This window comes from Accipiter gentilis, chromosome 18 (genome assembly GCF_929443795.1).
Source record: "Accipiter gentilis chromosome 18, bAccGen1.1, whole genome shotgun sequence".
Lineage (NCBI taxonomy): Eukaryota > Metazoa > Chordata > Aves > Accipitriformes > Accipitridae > Astur > Astur gentilis.
In genome coordinates, this window is record NC_064897.1 from 17,439,380 (window position 1) to 17,458,885 (window position 19,506).

At 47.6% G+C, this 19,506-nt stretch overlaps 1 protein-coding gene across 5 annotated transcripts in view; it reads left to right on the forward strand.

Moving 5' to 3' along the window:
• Positions 1-19,506, forward strand: part of SLC6A12 (solute carrier family 6 member 12) — a 51,597-nt gene that overhangs the window by 27,977 nt on the left and 4,114 nt on the right. For 2 of the 5 annotated variants that reach the window (XM_049822670.1, XM_049822667.1), the window contains exons 12-15: positions 861-963; positions 7,935-8,035; positions 9,107-9,299; positions 12,576-15,773. In XM_049822670.1, the coding sequence (XP_049678627.1) occupies positions 861-963; positions 7,935-8,035; positions 9,107-9,299; positions 12,576-12,754 (576 nt within the window). In that variant the 3' untranslated portion in view covers positions 12,755-15,773. Of the gene's footprint in view, positions 1-860; positions 964-7,934; positions 8,036-9,106; positions 9,300-12,575; positions 15,774-19,506 lie in introns of those variants that run through there. The other 3 variants (XM_049822669.1, XM_049822668.1, XR_007508794.1) reach the window with 2 other exon arrangements.

Here is a 19,506-nt window from a genome sequence, read left to right on the forward strand (position 1 = left end):
ATGTGCTGTATAGTGGCAGCTAATTCCTGCTAAACCTCTTAGGCACTGCTGAGTGATCCTCCAACAGGATCCCGGCTAAGGATTTGCTGAAGGCAGCTCTCACTGCGATCAACAGAGCTTTGAGTGAAACTGCATTAAGGGTTCTCATGACTTTTGCGTGCCCCTTTGCATGGAGGCATGTACTCCTACCACTGTAGGATGTCACCTCATACGTGGTGGGATGAAGGGGTAACTGCTCTGCTACTCTGGCAGTGTATAGAGTCCTTCGGCACTATTTGAAAGCATCTGCTTGACTTGTGTTGGAGGGGCTTTCTCTTTGAGAAAACACATGAAGTGTGAGAGAGGAGTCATCCACTGACCTGGAGAGGTAGCTGATGGCAACTATGCAGGGCTCAGCTCGAAGGCAGAGGCAGCAGGGAAGCCACACGCCTCTGCCATTGCAGGGCTTCGACCTCGAGCAGTATGTAAAGATGAAGGCAGCTAAAATGAGGTATCTGAATGTCCTGATCCTCAGGATCACATTTGCTTTGGTGCAAAGCTCTGCACTGCTACATGGTATTTTGAAATTATGCTGGAAACTTGCTAACTGATTTAAAACAAGCAAACAAACTAGCTCCTGCTCCTATGGACATAGAAACCAGCCTAGCCCAGCAGTATCATAAAATGGGCATGAAATGCTCTCCTGCCACCAGGCCTGACTCTTTTTTGGGACAGAGTGGGGGCAGCCCCAAGAGAAGGCTTTTCTTCTCCTACCTGCTCTAGGTGCAGTGTTTCTGCTGCTATTCTTCTGCTTGCTTCAGTTATTTTTCCCTCACATGGAATAGTCCTCCCTGACTCTCTCTTCTCTACCTTCTCAACAGGGTGGGATGTACATCTTCCAGCTCTTTGACTACTATGCTGCCAGCGGCACCTGCCTGCTATTCCTGGCCATTTTTGAAGTCATCTGTGTAGGATGGGTGTATGGTAAGTGGAGGACAAAAACTTGCGGTGCTCTTTCTCAAGGCAAGGATGTGGGGTTGAGAAGTGGGAGTGGATAGAAAAGATCCTTAGGGGGCAAAGAAATGCTGTAATTACCCTCTTTCTTGTCTGGTTTCCACTGTGTTTCCTCACAACGCTTCTTAATTGTTCCACATTTAGAGTAGGAATGGTTTTTCCTTTTCTGAAGGTTCCTCATGTTGAACTACCTTGCTGCTCTTTCCATCTGCCCTTTGAATTAGAAAATGAGCTATAGAGGAGTGACTGCTATTCTTTGGTGCCTGTTACCGTCTGCTTACCTTGTGCCTTTAGTTTAGCCCTGTCAGTTAATTTAACACAAAATGCTGGGATGCAGACTTGCTGTGTGCTACTTCTGCGATGATACATGCTTCCTGTTTGCACAGGCTGTGATGGCACTTCTAAAAGGAATGGAAGGGATTGATTTGGCTCTCAGTGAAGTCTCTAACTAAACTACTCAGGAGCAGGATTAAACTGAGCTCCATGAACTATCAGAAGGAAACCAACTGCTTGTTAGTCTGTGCAGTAAGAAGAGTATCCTGTGATATCCTACGGGAGATCTCTTCCCTGCTGAAAGGTGCCTGAGCACACAGGCTGCAGTTCATGTCCCTGAAGCTTGTGTTGAGGCTGGTGGTTTTCAGGCAAAGGGTCTAGTTGTGTGTGATGCAGAACAGCTGCTCTCTCTTCTTAGCTTCATGGAGCTACAGGAGCTCCGTATCTGCAAGGAATCATGCAAAACTATAGCAGATGCCAGCTTAGACCAGACCCTCAACATCCCCCAATCATGCATCTGCTGGCTTCTAGCTATGCCAAGCAGCATGGACATCCTAACCTAAGGAACAGGTTGCAGGCATGAGCATCATGTTGTGTGTCTTTCAATGGCTGGGAGTGGATGCTCAGGAAGGAGTATAATAGCAGAAAAGTTAGCTATGATACTTTCTGTGAATATTTTTCCAGCTTCTAACAACTTATTATAGAACCATAGAACGGTTTGGGTTGGAAGTGACCTCTAAAGGTCCCTGTCCTGGTTTCAGCTGGGATGGAGTTGATTGTCTCCCTAGTAGCTGGTACAGTGCTATGTTTTGAGTTCAGTATGAGAAGAATGTTGATAACACACTGGTGTTTTCAGTTGTTGCTAAGTAATGTTTAGTCTAAAGTCAAGGATTTTTCAGCTTCTTATGCCCAGCCAGCAAGAAGGCTGGAGGGGCACAAGAAATTGGGACGGGACACAGCCAGGGCAGCTGACCCAAAGTGGCCAATGCCCATACCATGTGATGTCACCTCTAGTATATAAACTGGGGGGGTGGGTGCAGGGGATCACCGTTCAGGGATTAACTGGGCGTCGATCAGCGGGTGGTGAGCAATCGCACTGTGCATCATTTGTACATTCCAATCTTTTTATTATTACTATTGTCATTTTATTAGTGTTATTATTATCATTATTAGTTTCTTCTTTTCTGTTCTATTAAGCCATTCTTATCTCAACTCACGAGTTTTACTTCTTTTCCTGATTTTCTCCCCCATCCCACTTCGGGGGGGGGGGACGGGGACGGGGACACACGGACACACACACACACGAGTGAGCAGCTGCGTGGTGCTTAGTTGCTGGCTGGGGTTAAACCATGACAGTCATCTAGTCCACCTGCCCTGCCATGGGCAGGCACATCTTTCACTAAATTAGGTTGCTCAAAGGCCTGTCCAATCTGACCTTGAACACTTGCAATGATGGTGCATCCACTACTTCTCTGGGCAACCTGTTCCAGTGTCTCAGCACCCTCATAGTAAAAAATTTCTTCCTCATATCCAATCTAAATCTACCCTCTTTCAGTTGAAAACTGTTATCCCTTGTCCTGTCACTACAAGCCCTAGTAAAAAGTCTCTTTCTGTCTTTCTTACAAGACCCCTTTATATATTGAAAGGCTGCAACAAGGTCTCCCTGGAGCCTTCTCTTCTCCAGGCTGAACAACTCCAACTCTCTCAGCCTTTCTTCACAGGAGAGGTGTTCCAGTCCTCTGATTGTTTTCATGGCCCTTCTCTGGAACCACTCTGACAGGTCCATGTCTTTTTTGCACTGGGGGCCCCGGAGCCAGATGCAATACTCAGCTTGTTGCCCAGAGATTTCCAGAGGCAGAAGTAAAATCTATTTATTTCTCTCCTGTTAATTTTTCCAGTTGACTCAGGTAAGAATTTGTCATCCACAAAATGCTGCAGCAAGGAGCTCCAAGGCTTGGTCAGGCGTGTGTGGAGTTAATCTCTTTTCCTTGTTTTGAATCTGCCACCCGCTAATTTCATTTGGTGCTACCTTTGTCTTATTTTAGAAGAGACAGTGAACAGTCAGTGCCTGTGTGCTGTCTTTGGTGCTTACAGTTTTATAGAGGTTGCATTGGCTGTAGTGTAGTTGCTGACAAAGGGGTTATCAGTTTCTCCAAATATTTATATGTACAGCAGGAGCCAATTGCTAGTCTGAATGGACTCCTCTCTTACTGAAATGGTAGCAGGTCCAGCTGCTTGGGCTTGGCCTCAGGGGAATGCAAGAGAAGCAGATCTGTAAGAGAGATCTATTTTAGAGAGATCTCCTGCAAGGGAAGCTCACCTGAGAGCTTGCAATACTAGATCCTGGCCAGATTTTAATTTAGAGATGCCTTCTACCCACTCCCTGTGGGGTTTACAGGGTGATGGAGATTCCCATCCATCTGTGAAAGGGCTTCATCATGACCATGCTCAGGTACATTAAGCTGAATTATGCTTTAATGTATAGAACCCCGCCCCTGCCATTTTATGGTCACAGAGGCCACATGCCTTTTCCGATGACCCATGGAGAGCAGCAATGGCAGACAATGAGCAGCAGGAGAGGTGATGCTGCCCCAGCAGCCTGGAAGGGGGACTGAGCAGCTGGGGACTGAGAAATGGCCCTTTCCCTCACCACCAAGGATTCATTTGCCCCACTCCACACAGCGGGATTTTACCCTCTTGATGTTCTGCTTTGCACCCATTGGGCTGATTCTGGTCTGAAATGTAGTCAGAGGGCCAAGGTGAGGCATCTTAGTGGAAAAATATTGCCTGGTGCCAGTTTGGATTTTTTTTTCCCAGCCTCAGATTTGGCAGGACTGAGCCTCTTGCTTACACTGTGAAGAATTACAGCGTTTTTGCTAACACAAATATGCATTCTGAGTTTCCCCTCTCCCAGCACATACACCAGCCACCCACCACTTGGCAGCTTCCCTCCACTGCCAGGCAGCTGCTCTCGCAAAGATCTGAGGATTTCCTCACGTACAGCTCTCTGCCTATAAAAGGATCGTGCGGCATCGGACCTGCTGATCACGTTCCCTAGAGGGGAGTGCTGGAGGGGTTTTGGTCCCCCCCTCCCGCTTCGTCTCTCTCCCTTCCCCTTTGGGACAGGCAGCCCTCATATAAGGTTATATGGCATGGGTTTTGAGCAGTGGGATTCACAACGTGATGCCACCAAAGTGTGCTGCAGGGAGGATATTTTCCAGGCAGTCACAGCATGCACATTAGGATTAGCTGTTCCAGGAGAAAGCGAGTGGCTCCATCGCTGCAGGAGAGCCAGGGCTGAAACCATTAGGACTGTTTACAAAGCTAAAGCAAACTGATGCCAGCAGGTACCTGTGGGTGGCCCTAGGGTGAACCCATGTTGTGCTGGTATAAATCTTTCTCTCACTCTCTTGCTCACATGCGGCATGGCTACCAGAAGCAGCAGCCTCCTTCTGCCTGGATCCTGCCTGTCCCGCTTGCTCTGGCTGTGTGTGCTTTATCCTCTTGGATGCACTGGCTACAGGCAATCTTACATGCTTATTTATGGACCATAAGGGGCCTGCTCTGTGCACCTGGTACTCAAAGGGTGCGCAGTCGTTGCAGTGCCACAACGCCTCTGCTGCTGGCATTTTGCACAGGTTTGGTGCAGGTGTTGATGCCACAGGTTTGAGACGGAGAAGAAGCAGATACAAGCTTAGTACTATGGCATAGCACCGGGGTCATCACCTATTGAAATACTGCGGATGAAATTTGATATCAATGAATGCAAATAAATGCAGCTTGGGAGAAAAGATTTAAAGGGGAGGGCTTTTTCATAGGTCCCAAACTAGCAGATCTGTGAAACTCACTGGTTTTGGATACTGTAAAAATAAAATAAAATCTTTGTCCCTTTTAGTTTGGGTATCACTTGCAGTTGTTATAAGCTACATAAAATGAGAAGGGCTCCATAAGGACAAGACAGAAGGATCTAAACAAATCTCTAGTTGAGTTCATGTGAAATTTTTTCCCATGAATTTATGTAGCAAAATTAAACGATTTGCCAGAAAAGCATGCAACAGATTTGAAGGTTTATGGGATTGGTCAGCACAAGAGAAGTGGTACCAGCATGCACGGATAACCGCCCTGTGCCTGCATACCATTCTTCCTGTCTTGGGATATGGGGGATAACAACAAACATCTTTGTTCATTCCAACAAAAATCTCTTTGAGGAAATCTTTATGGTTTTGTCTGCAGGAGCTTTATTTAATCCTTCTAATGTGCTGGGAAGGAAGGGGGACTGCACGTGTCCTCCAGCCTCTAATTTGCTCAAAAAGCCAACGCTGAGTGGTTGAACTGATGACTTCTTAAGCTTGATTACTTTTTCATCTGCCTGCGAAATGTAGAACATATAAAACCTCCTGTTCATATACTCTTTGAGGATGTTCATGTCAGTCCCCATTGTGTTTCATCACATCACCTACTGACTGCTACCGTGGCTGGGGAAGTGCAGGACCTGATGGTTGTACTACAGAGAACAGGGGTAAGGACAGGTAGAGGTGCACTGTAACTAACAGCGTAAGTTTTGGGTTGTTTTCTTGGTGGAGGATGGATGTCTCTTGCATCTTTCTTTTTGTTTGGCATGTTTGTATTTCTTTAATTGCTATGTCTCTTCCGCTAGATCCTAGATCCAAATTTGCAGTGAAACTTTGGCTTCCACAAAGTGGTATTACAAATGAATTTATCCGTCATATGTGTTTTATCATCATGGTGTGTTTCTGTGGAAACACTGTATGGTATAAGAGACTGTGCTAAGCTCATATTTTAAACTGCAAGTCACATCATTTATATCTCTCTCCTTTTTTTTCACCCTGTGGAAGATTTTGGCTTTTTGGCAAAATAAATTCTTTCTACCATTTTCCTTTCATCCCCAGTATATTTTCAGAAGTTCTATCTGAAGCCTCATGACCCTTACAGCTTGGAAGTTTTAGGCTTCTGCTTTTTGGTGTAGGCTGGGCTCCCACAAAAGGCTGTGTGTGCCTTGATATGCCACAGCTTGTTGTCTTTGCTTGAGACTACTTGTTAACTTGCCAAATCAAGAAGGGAACCATAGTTGTTCAAGGAACCTGCCCTCCCCAGCCTAAATGCTTCAAAAAGCTGGGTTTAAAAGAGCTTTCCTGCAAACATTAGTCATAGGATATAGAAAATAATGCAAAGAATTACAAAAAAGAAAAGCACACATAATGTGCTTTTGTAGAATTCATATATTTGAAGGAAACATAATACAGCAATTTAATTTTAAGACATAAAAAACACAAACCAAAATAAAACTTGCCAAACCCCAAACACTCGCAAGTGTCACCAGTCCTCTAGGCATATATTTTGCCCAAACCAGCCTTCCGGTGTTAAGATGCAAAGAAGCAAATTCTCATCATGCTTGCAGGTGGGAACTGTGGCATGACTTTGAGTTCACAGCAGGATGAACACCCCTAAAGGCACAGCCCTTCTTTATCAGCTAAGCACTGTGATTAAACTTCAATAAGACAAATACAGTATTATTTCATCCCAGAGGTGCTTAATTGGTAACCCTTTCTATGGGCAGTCTATCTCCATTTTTTTGTCTAATTTTGTTACTCTATTTTACCTGATTTAGTACGTCTGCTTAGCTCTAGTTAGGAAGAAGTTAGGGCATCTTATGAATTACTTTTTTACTATTCTTCATTTTACATTTCTTTTTGGCCAATGTTAGGCTCTTGTTCCTTGAAGACAACTTAGAGCTTACTACGAGGTCTGCTGAAGTTCATCTGCATTATGCCATCTCCTCTATAGACCATTGCCTACATTTCCTCTTTGTGCTTTGGGTTGGGAAGAGTCAATGGATAGGGTCTGGCCAGTGGCAGGACTTTTAGATGCTCTTCAGAAGTATATCCCACTCTGGTGTACCCCGAGATTCAGGTAGGTCCCACATACTGTGAACAACATAATCTAGTAAGTGAAACTAATGAGAGGTAAAAAAGGAGATCAGGCACCCACAGGACATCTCTCATTGGACAGTACAGCAGCACTCGTAGATGGAAGATTTTGTTTCCAGCAGAGTTCGGATTGCCAGGTCTTCTGGGTTTATGCCAAAAATAAAATATTCTGTGGAAAGCAGCCTCTTGATGAGAGGCGAAATGCCCAGCTCAGTGGGGATTCCTGACATGACTTCCCTAGTGTGCCAGTCTGGTTACAAAAAGAGGGTTTTGTTTGGTGTCCCCCACTCTCTTTGTTCCTTTTAGCACTCTAGGCTCACACAATCCCATGTGCTCAACCTGCAAGAGCTTTCCCTTACTGACCTATAAACCAGGCACCTCTCCTTGCCTTGTGCTGGTCCTTACCAGCTCTTAGTGGCACGTGGGCTGCATCCTCTCACTTACAGCTGCTGCCGTTGGAGGAACAGGGCATTTCTTCTGTGTCAAGCTTTCTGATAACTTATGGCTGAAGTTAAACCCCTCCATCTGTATTTGGCCACAGATGGGCCTTTTCAATGCCTGAAAAGTCTGTTACCTGCTGCTATATTACTAGGATAGCCATGTTTTTGCCAGGAGTAAACACTGACGATAAAGAAAGTTGGGATCTGATGTGAATAGTGGTTGAAGGAAACAACAATGATCTGACCTCTGACTTTGTCTCCGTGCTGGCTGGTGGCCAAGGTGCCAACCGCTTCTACGACAACATTGAGGACATGATCGGTTTCCGGCCGTGGCCCTTGATCAAGATATGCTGGCTGGTGTTCACCCCAGGTCTGTGCTTGGTAAGTGCAATTATGACAGCATGGCATACTATTCTGGGTCCCTGGGTTCTCAGTAGAAAAGGTTGATTTGTCTTCAAGGTGCTGCTGTAATTTTTTCAAATTGCTATGGAGAAGCAGAAGCTTGTCCATAGCTGAGGTGGCTATTTATTTCCTTTGTGAAGCCTTCTCTTTTTCTTGGAAAGTTAATTGAGCCTGAAAAGCCACTTGTTTATTGTGAAGGCAAAGGGAAATGTGTCCTCAAAGTCTGGAGAGGTTTGGTCAAATTACTTTTGAATAGAAGACCAGTGAGAATTACCCTGTTCTGAAATACTTGCTTCAGTCCGTGTTCCTGTGACCTCCCGTGGTTCAGAAATATCTTCCACGGCCATTTGCTTTCTGTTGTTAAATCTCTTTTAAAACTTCGGTGACAACTGTGTTTAAAGAAAATGCACCCTAAGTCAGGCAAGTTCTTGCCTGTTCTGAGTTTATGTCCAGTCTTGCTCCACTGAGTTTTACATGATTTCTGACCCAAATTCTGCTCCTGCATCTGATGTTGAGAGTTGTTTTCTTTGACCTCAGTGGGAACACAGATGGGATCTATAGCTACAGCTTACAAAAGATTTCTAGTCCTTTGTCCTCAGGCTCCAGCAGGAGTTGAATATCAGGGAAATTTTCAAAGCAAGCCTGGTCCAGCCCAAATCATCTGAGAGCTCTGTGGCTAGAGAGCCCCAAGACAGGTAAATCTGTGCCCGTGTGGTACTTTTGGAGGGCTTCTGCCAGGGACAACAACAATTCTTGACTTTGATATGAAGAAATGGATGTCTCAATGTTGCTGGACCCTCAAAGCTGCTGCCAACTTTGCTTAGGTTGAACCCTTAAGAAGCCTGAAGGCTTTACGCTGCTGAGAAGCCTGGCCCTGGCTCTGAGATAACTCCTTGAGTAGTCAGCATGCACCAAGCTCTGCCTCGCTGCAGCTAGCAAGGTCTATGCTAGCTCGTGCAAAACATCACGCTCGTTGCCACCCAGCCAATGCTTGCAGCTCGCTTTGCTGCTCCTTTTGCTCCGGCTATGTCTGTGTTTTCTGCTCCTCAGGCTGTCTTCCTGTTTTCCCTGATCAAGTACACACCCTTGAAATACAACAATTCCTACGTGTACCCACCCTGGGGCTACGTAGTAGGCTGGCTGATGGCACTCTCCTCCATGGTCTGCATTCCTCTCTACGCCATCTTCATCCTCCTGAAAACCAAAGGATCCCTGAAGCAGGTACTGGGATTGTGGTCACTGGGTGAGTTGCTGCTGCTTCCCCCAGACAGCTCAGGGAGGGGCTCCAGGGAAGATGTACATGTCACATTTCTCCTGTGAGAAGGCAAGGGGAGTGAGTGGTCCTTCCCCAGAATGCCCTGTAGCTCTTGCTGGCAATTTGGAGGGCTTGGAGAGTCCCAGCACAGCTTCTAGATTGATCATCAAACGTCCAGAGTCTCCCATGAGACATTGTACCACCATGGTTAGAGCAATATGTAGACAGTTGCAGGGCATCTCTAACACTGGCTCCACTGGATGGCAGAGGAACCCCTCAGCGTGGGCTACCTGAGGCCACAGGCTGATTGGTTTGGTTTGTGGTTCAGGCGATTCTGCTGGCCACGTAAGTAAGGATGGCATGTCATCACCTTTGCCTCCTCTTTTGTTACTGCCAGCACAAACCAGGTGCAAAACCAGCATCTATTTTGCCTTTACTTCTTGTACCTTGCCTCTGCTCCCCTTTTAGTCCTGGGTCAAGACTGTGTTATTTTCTCTGGAGAAATGACACGTAGCTATTAAAGAGGACATGCTCACAGAGCTGTAAAGGTCTACCCTGTGCCATGCCCAAGCTTGTCCTCTTTCAGTGTAGACACCTTGTCCTAGGAAAAAGCGTGTCTAGGAAAATGGTGCCATAGAGATGACACCCCATCTGGCCCATGAAGAAAGACCTGAGTGATGTACAGTGCATATAAACTTCTGCACAATTTCTTTTCTGGTCCTTCCCTGACCTCACTGACTGTAGGCTCATCTGCAGCTGGTTGGGGTGGAGAGCAGGCGAGCAGGGGACAGGAGCATCCCTGTGGCTCTGGTGTAGGTGTGACAGTCACATTGTGGGGTCGTGGGGAGGAGGAACCTGCACTGCCAATACAGCCAGGGATGGGCTGGGTGCAGGATGTCCCCACCAGCTCCGTTGCCTCAGGGAAGGGGAATCTGCGCCAGCGGGGGCTCTTATTCGCTGGCTGGGAGATGCGACTTAATAGGGAGTGACAGGAGTTGTGACAGAGCTGGCTAATGCCCATCTCAGGCTAAGGAGAGGATACAGTGCATTGCCCAGACAGGAACGGTAGTGATGAAAGTCTTCAGTGACACAGCGAGAGGGGCATAAGCCGTGCAGGCAGGGAGGTGGAGGAGAAGTATGACACTATGAAATAGTTCCTGTTTAGCTACCTTTGGCCCTCCTGGTTGCCATTGATGGCCATGAAGAGATGACAAGGTCTGGAGGGAGCTAGAAGCTGTACACGTCCCAGTAGGGGGAACTCCAGGTGAATCTTGTGCCAAGGTGCTGTGATACGATTTGCTCCGAGTTCAGATGTTGAGTCCTGCCTCTTACAACCTCTCCTGTGCTCTGGGCCATTTAGCAGTAATGAATCTGTCCTTTCCCATGGCTGTTTGAAGAGTTTGACTGGGTGGCTGACAACATCTGACTCCCCACAGCTCAGAGGTTCGTATGTCCAAATGAGGACTTGGAGCTGTCCGTGAAGTAACTGCCCAAATGTCCTGCCTGCTAAATAAGCAGTATTTCTCACCTGTTGCAAAGTGCTTTGAGCCTTTGGACTGAAACATTGCTGTAAGTGGTGTTAATGCTTATTTTACAGCACATCCAAGGAATTGATTTGGCCAATTTCAGATTGAGGGCTTTTCTATTTGCCCTGGTTTAGATGACAGTTGTAATTTCCAGGGACTTCTCACTTACATTAGTATGAAGAAACTTCCAAGGATGTGGTTTAGGTATGTAGGAAGGAATCAGCTGCTAAGCCTGGGTTGATTCAGGGGAGAATCAAAGCCAACCACACAATAAATACCTCCTGGAGTAGTTGCTCTGGTTTTGACAACCAGTTTTCTCAAAATATACCTGTTCCCTTTTTCCTGTCACACCCCAGAAATGCAGTGAATTAATTTCCTGACATAGATGCTTCCAGGAACAGTGCCTTTCAACTTAGTGTTGCAAACCATTCACTGAAAGCAAGTTTGTAATTGGTAATGATGATCAGTCACTGTAACGAACTGATTCCTCTTCTTACACTTGACTGACCAAGAAACACAAATGTTGTTTTCCAGTGCGTCTGATTAGGACAGCTCAAACTCCAAACACTGCAAACTTGCAACGAACTGCTCACAGAGCAGCTGCAGGCCAAGGCCAATTTCGGAAATCTTGGGGCAAATACTTTTGAATAAATGAGCAAAATCTGGGATTCTGGCAGGCACTTCACAAGGAGTGGAAGCACTGAAATTAATCCAACGAGTCACGGATGAATTGCCTGCTCTGCTTGTGATGTGCTCTGCAAGGGAGGAGCATGCACTGGTCTGAACAGCTTGTGACAGAAAAAGTTAGTAACTGTGAAAGCTGGTATTCAGCACAGACGTGATGCCCTGGCCCATGGAGCCAGGCAGGTGGCTGCAGGACGCTGCGTGTTACTTGGCTTTGGGAGGAGCCCGGGCACTCAGGAAGGTGTGCGGTACCAGAGGGGCTTCAAAACCGGGGTGAGAAAGACCAGAAATTCACAGCAGCTGTCTCTGCGGGCCAGCAGCTTTTGCCCAAAGAGCTCCAAGTTCTTTGCATTTTTTAAGAATAAACTCCCCAAAGCTGACACAACGCTAGTGTATGTGTGTGGAACAACCTGCAGCCCACCTGCGTTGCAGAGGACAGGGGGAGCTAAGGGCAGGCAGCTGCCCCACAACCCCTGCCTGCACCATCGCAGTCTGGCTGGCTGGAAGAGGGGAGCTGGGATGGCTTGGGGGCAGGAACCAGCCTGCGGAGGGACGGCTTTATCAGGGAAATGCCGCTGAGGTAGGTAGGTATCACCTGCCACCCTGTTTTGGACCATAGCAGGAGATGCCCAGCACTTTCTGATGGTCAGACCATTTGGAAGGCTCCACAGCTCCCACCAAAGTCAGCGGGAAGCACGGCTACTTGGCACAGGGAAAAAAAGGGCTCTCTGGCGTTTTTTCCATGGCCACAGAAAATGTCTGCGGGGTTAATCCCTAGCACCCTTACTCCCAGAAACACGTCTATGAGGAGCCCTGTACATCAGATTGTCAGTCCACGGCCCGGGTTTGAGCCCAGAGGTGGAATAATTGTCACCAAGAGCAGTTAAAGCAAGCCTGCTCTCCTTCCTCTCCCTATCGCAGCCATTCGGCGGGAGACGGCGGGAAGCTGGGCACCTTAGCTCTCTAGAGGCCTTTGCCCCCTGCAATGGTTGTGGGTCACTACTGGGTGTCAGTTTGTCTGTCAGGTTAATTAACAGAGACTTCCTCTCCGCAGCGGCTAACGCAGCTGATTTACCCAGCGGAGGATCTGCCACAGCCGAAGAAGCATGTGCTGGGGCTGTCCGAACTGAAGCGGAAGGGATGGTCCCCTCCGGTCCAGGAGGTGCTCAGTATCACAGAGAGAGAAACCCACTTCTAAGGCACTGGGGATGTCTCCTCCATACCCCGGACTGATTCGCTCTCTCCTTCCCGAAGTGGTTTCTTTTCTCTCCTGGGCTCTTCCCTTCTCTCCTTGACATCTGAGACGGAAGCATCTGGGACACCCTCTTCTTCCAGCCAGCTGGTTGCACCCACTGGGGACAGCATTTCTTTTGGCACCCTGGGGACAACTCTCTGTCAGCAGCTGGGGAGAGAGCAACACGCTTTTGTCAGAAGTGTCTTCCAGTACTGACACTGGTGGGGAAGAAAAAAACCAATGTATTAACAAAAAAAGAAAAGAAAAAAAAAAAAAAAGCAGTCGTGTTTGGAGGAGGGAAGGAAACCACAGTGGTGAGAGAGAGCAGAGAATAAAGGTGTGCAGGAGCAAAGTTAGGGATGCAGAGGCACAAAACGATGGGGCGTTAACGCAGGGAATAAGTAAGTTGGTTCAGAAGTACATAAGAAGCTGGAGAATGACAAAAGGGAAGTGCATTGCTAGGTCACCTACGTACAAGGGAGAGGGAGCCAGGAACATATCACAGGCAATAATAAAAGGAGGCTGCAGCGTTAGTAGTTACAACTTCAGTTGTCATTGAAAGGGAAGAGAGTGGCAGGATGCTCAATGCAATCATAGTTATTGATGATGGATCTCAAGGCAGTCTCAGGCTGGAAAGGGGGTGAGAAATAACTGTCTGGGGGACTCACTGTTGGTCAAGACTACACAGCCCAGTGAAAAATGCATCCAAGAGTGAAACAGCTGAATATTTGACACTTCTTTCAGAAAATTCGTGGAGTGCAGGAAAAGTCCCAGAGCAGTTGGTAAAAAAAATGAGCTGCAGCACAGCAGGGAGAAATGAGACCCTGGGACTGCACGCCTACAAATTTAACTGCACTGCTGGGGCATTTTGTAGAGCAATTAATGAAGGAGTTGATGGCCCTGATTCTGTGCTGCAGAGTAGCTTTGGGGTGAGGGTGGGAGAAGGATTGCACTCTCTCGGCTTTGCTGCAGATGACTGCTCAGGGGATAAGGAAGACATAATCAGGTGCAATAATCATAAGCTCAGGCAAGATAAAGCAATAATTAATAGGTAAGATGGGTTCCTTGGAAGCAGATTGTGTCAAATGAAGGGTCTCTTGTTGCCAGAGTAGTCGTGAATGTGAGGCGATGGCTGGGAGGGATTGCACTCGGATGCGGCATTTGGTGCGGTGCCACGCAGCTCTGTCCTGTGGAGGCTGGGGCTGTAAAACTCCCTGCCAAAACTTGCTTGAATGCCTATCAGAATTTCACAGTTAAAACCACAAGAAAAGACAGTGGCAGGATCTCCGCAGGAGCTTTGCCCAGGTCGAGGGCATACGTGCCAGTGCACGGCTGTGTTGCAATAGTGGTGCATCAAACCACACTGGAGAATGGCCATTTAAAAGAATCAGAGATGCCACAGGCTCCTTTCCCTTGTTCCTCGTTCCAAGTAATTGCTTTTCCCCGTGCTATGTGGAGATAAACCACCAGCACTGAAAGTAAGCGGGAAAATCGGGCCTCATCTGTGCAATGCGGTACCTATTCCAATTGCTATGGGAACCTTATCTTTTGCAGTTTCCTGTGAGTTTAACTGATGAATTAGCACAGGGCAATCTTTTCCCCATTTAATTTCCTTTCCTTTAAAAACTAAAAACTAAAAACTGTTGGTGAAATGAACACTAAAAGTCAAGTATCAATATTTGTACCTCTCTGTGACATTATCATTTGATTGGAGATGATCTACTGTAAAAGGTAGAGATAGCTGGCAAACCTCATTCTTGTTCCCTGCAAAGGACTGCAGCACCCCATAAGATACCATTTATTTTGGTTTTATTTTTCAAAGAACTGAATGTCACATTGCAGCAATAGTGGTGGGAAGAGCTTAACATCCAGAGGCTTGCAGTCAGGCCTCATGGTAAGTATTTTGGTGGCTTTTCCTCTCCCTCCCAGCAGTGTTGCTCACAATTTGGTGGGGGGAGCAGCTCCCTGCAGCAGGTCTCTACATGCAGCCGGAGCAAAAGCCAGTGGCTGCCATGAAAGAGCAGCAGTGCCGGGGTGGCACAGGCGGATCAGCTGGAGGAATCACCAGCAACTGGGGGGTGCCGGGTGTTCGCTGGTTGCTTGCTCTGTGGCTGCCTCCCCACGCTCGGAGCTGCGGCAGGGCTGGCTGTGCACGAGAGGCTTGTTTTCAGGCATGGGCTGCAGCTGCCTTGGCAGTGGCCAGAATGGTGGTATTGGTTTTGAGAAGGAAACCTGCCTTCTCTTCTTCAAGCAACAGAAAGGAAAGTTAAAGGACTGGGACTTGCCATCCAGATTCAGCCTTAGGCATTAGCACGGGTTTCTTGTATGGCCCTTGGTAGGTCATTTAACCCCTTTGCTCCTGCTGCCATGCCTTTAAGATGTAAGGTAGTGGCGTACTGCCAGACTAGTCATGGAGATGTATTCACTCCGTTTTCTGAGGTAGTCCAATAACACTGCAAAAATCCTAGACAGAAATAAATCACTTTTCAATTTTGAGCACAAATATGGGGCTGTGTTATTGAAAATAAATACCGCATGACCTGGTTCCTCTGTTGCTTATGTATAATCTGATAGTAGTATCCTACCTCTGCCATGAAGCAGCATATTTTAATAAAGTCAGAGGAGGTATTGCTGTCCCCATTGAAAGCAATTACAAAATTCCCAGGATCAGGAAATTCACCCAGACACTTTGGATGGGATTGACAGAGTCTCAGGAAGTTTAAGGGAAAGCTCAGTGACCCAGGTACACCCAGCTGGGGGAACAGGGGAAAATGCCGCCAATGGCCGCCTTTTGCTATGAGACTCCCAGCGTGCCGGCATGGTGAGAGACCAGGTAATGGTTTGCTAGACTGCTACAAACATCTCAGGCTTTGCTGCATATGCATATGACAGATCTGACAGGTCTCCATCAGCCCCTGGAAGAAGGCACTTCTGGAGACCTCTATCTGATGGGAAACTGCTCCCTTCCTGCGCACCATCAGCATGTAAATACACTATAGAAGGAGTGGTGTGGAAAGGAGGGGGAGATTCCCGCCACCCCCGGAATTGTTGATAAGAGGCCAAGACATGATGCATTTGAAGCTGAAGGCCACGGGAAGTTACAAGGTGGCCATACTGTGCTGCTCCTCCTGGTCGGAGGAAAACCACTGTATATAGAAGAAAGGACAGAGATCCATCAAGCACCTAATTACCACTTCTGGGTTTGCAGGTTTTGTTTCTTCTCCTCTTTAAAAGACCATTTTCACCCCTCTCTCCAGAAAGGAAAGCCAAGAAAATAGTTTGTTAAAAAAGAAATCAAGCCAAAAGGTCTTGTGTTTTCCTTCTCCTTTCCTCATTCTCTGTTTCTTGCCTTGTGTTTTTCCCATTGCCCCCCCTTCAGCCTTCCCTCCCTTCTCCCTTCAACAGTGCCAAAAGGAAAAAAAAGGAGAAGGAAATGACAGTTCAAAACTTGTGCTGGACAAAGTTTAAAAAAAGAAAGATAAAACAAATGGCAAACAAGCCAAACAAGTTGTTAAGAGTTATTTGCTTGCCACGCTCCCTCCACCGCTCATCTACCCTCCCTCCACCGCTCATCCACCCTCCCAGCCAGAGAGGTTGTATCCACCTCCGTGTACACAAAACAAGCCCCTTCCCATGCCTTTCTGGCAAGTTTCTTTTTCACAAAGAGAAAAGTTTTGTTCTTGATCCTCTTCCCTGATCTGAATGAAGGTGATTCCTGGTCTGGCTGGACTGCTGCCTGGTCAGGTAGGGAGACACTGTTGTGTCCCTCACACAGCCCTGGGGCTGCAGCCGGCTGGGAAGCCCTATCCATCCTCCATGCCCTGGAGGACTCTTATAGCGATTCTTGTCCTTCTACCTTCGTCCAGCATGAAGTAATACGTATTTTTTCTCATCATCAGGATATCTTCAATTTTCATGACTCCAACACTCAATATAGTTTTTTGGGGGGAGGAGAATTGCAGTGGTGTTTCATCTGGGTTGGAGCTCGGGTCTCAAACCTTCCCCTGCCCCAGGTGACCCTGGTAGCCCTCAGGCAAAGGACAGCAATCTGCTGGGGCTCCCAGTGAGCTGGAGATGCAGCTGTGCCCTCTCTCCAGACCTCATCTTAGATTTTTGGGTGGAGAGTAGCCCTAGCGCAGGGGTTAGCTACCAAGGGTTGGAGCCACAGCTCCATCCTGAGCAAAGCTCTTGATTTTCCTTTGATCCTGTGCATGTTTTGCACCTTGCCAGGGGCCAGTAAAGGACAAAGTGGAGTAGGGACTGAGCTGGAAGAAACGGCATTTTTGTTTGTGAAAACCCTTAGAAGAGCCCGGGAGACCTGTTTCTCAGATGCCAGGGACCTTGGGTCATGTTTGTGTTGTGTGATTCATGGGTGCTCTGCAGCAGCTATGTGGTTTGTGCTTGCATCTGGGGACTTTCCTGAGCTTTTGCTTCCCTGGTGTGTGGCAGGAGGGGGTTAGTAAGGTGCTTTTTTGGTCCTGAAGGGCGGTGGGCCTTGCCCAGCTAGAAATAGGAGACAGTAGCCAAGTGACTTGGCTGCACAGCCAACAAGGGCCAGGAAAGAGGCAGTCTGCAGTCATGAGGCTATAGAGACCATCAGGTCATCTTGCTGTTCTTTGATTTATTAGGTTACATGCATTTATGTACAGTAACCTCTTACTAATTAGCTAAGTTGGATTTGACCAGGGTAAAAGGGGAATAACGTTCATCAAAGGAGAAGATAAAATAATACAAGGTTTCAAAAAGTAAGGGTTGAAGTTTAAGACCTGAGGGAATGAGAAGATGTGTATATGCTGCCATCCAGTTGCCCCCGCAAGGCTGCAGGGAAGGGCTGGGGCATCAAAGTCAGAGACTTTATTCCTGAATCTCTTGCTGGCGCCAAGGAAAGAGAAGAAAAGTGTCTAACAGTGCTTGGGGGGGGGGGGGGGGGGGGGGCAGTGGGGACTTTATTTTGCTTTGTTTTGTTTTGAAACCCAGAATAAGCTCTGCCTCCTCGACTGCTCTTGGAGCACGATCCTGGCTCTGTTTTGAATCCCTGACCCATGACTGTCTCTGCAAAGGAGGACATGTATTTTCGGAGCTGTCTGTTCTGGTTTGTCAAGCCTGTGCTTGAAAAGCCATGTGGAAAAGAAAGAGATTCCCAGGGAGAAATGCTTTCAATGGCTGTGCAAAGCCAGTCGTGGATGACTCCGTCCTGTCTTGCTTTTGGTGACATGCCAAGACCATGCTGTGAAGCAGTATCTTGATTTTTTTCTCCTTTTTTTACAGGCTGTAGGATACTTTCCTGCCCAGCCTGGGTTACAGCCAGGACGGGGAGTTTCACCCCGCTAGCTGTCTAGGATGGCTGCTCTGGACTGGAGGCATGCTCATGCTCGTTCGTTATTTGCCAGTGGCCACTAGACTTTTCCAAAATATGCTTTATCAAGTGTGAGGCTTTTGTTGTGCCATGGTGTAGATAGTGGTCTCTGGAGAAGAATAAGTGATTACAGGCAGTCTGGTGCCTTTCTCGACCTCACTTTTCAACAGGAGACAAAGCGATCTTCTTTTTCTTATGGAGCAATAAACACACCCCCAAACAAAAAAGCAGCCTGTCACTTTCCCACATCCTGGAGAAGGGCCATTGCCACATTGTGCACCATGAGCCTCCCTCCCCATGCACTAGGTTTGAAGTGGGGATGACCTGAGAGCTGGAGTCCGGTGTTTCTTGACCAGGCTCTCTGGGAGCAAAGGGCTTTGTGCTGGGATGCTGCGAGCAGTGCACAGGTGGACCCAGGAGTTGCTGAAGACGAATCCCACCGGTGGCCAGGCACAGGGGTGTAAATCGAAACCCTGGGCTAACCTCTTCAGGATGACAGGAGGCAGCCTGGCAGTGGGAACTGGCCCAGTGCTGAGGCTTAATCTCATAACTTTGGGGAAAACATTTCCAGGCAGCGTTAGCTTTCTGTGTTACGCTTTTGGATGAGGTATGAATTCCCCAGGCAGGCCAGGGGACCGTGGCTTCCATTGGCACCAGCATGATGTGTACATCAGTCCTGTAATGGAGAGACGGCGGTGGAGTCCTCTCTCCCGTGCCCCATGCAGTCCTGTCCCATGGGTGTCTGTCCCATCATCAACACAGGGCTCTCCCATTCCCAGCTGCTTTTGTAGGGCTCAGCCTTACACTTGCTGCTTAGCTGAAGCTTAAGTTACCAGCTAAGTAAAACTGGAGCCCCGGGGCAGCCTCCAGTTGTCCTGTCCCATAAACCTCCTTGTCCAGGACCCCAAGCACAGGAGTGCATGTCTCCACGTGGGCGAGTGGTGCTGGTCAGGCACAGTTTGCTTTTTCAGAGCCTGTGGGTGGAGGATATTTGAACGCTTTAAGAACATATTGATTTTACGGTGAAAAGTTGGGAAAATGCCAGGAATTAATTTCCTTCCTTTTTTTTTTTTTTTTATATCAGTTATCTGCCCTAGCCAGCAGTTAAAGGATCCAGCTTTTAAAAGTTATTTGGTGCCTAAATTTTTACATAATGTAATTTTCAGTATAACCCTCACACCAGCCTCTTTTGCAGTTCAAGAAAAGGGTGGCATTTCCCTTGCATTTGGGGGGTGGCCGAGCTCAGTCCGACTTTCCTGCTTTCCTGCTCTCCAGTCAGTTGGGTTGGGCTTTATTAGAGCAGGGGGTGCTGACCTGTGCAGTTACTACTGGGGTGTATCTGCAAGCAGCTGTCACAGCCTGACGTCAGGGCAGGCAGCAGCAAAACCTTTGCTG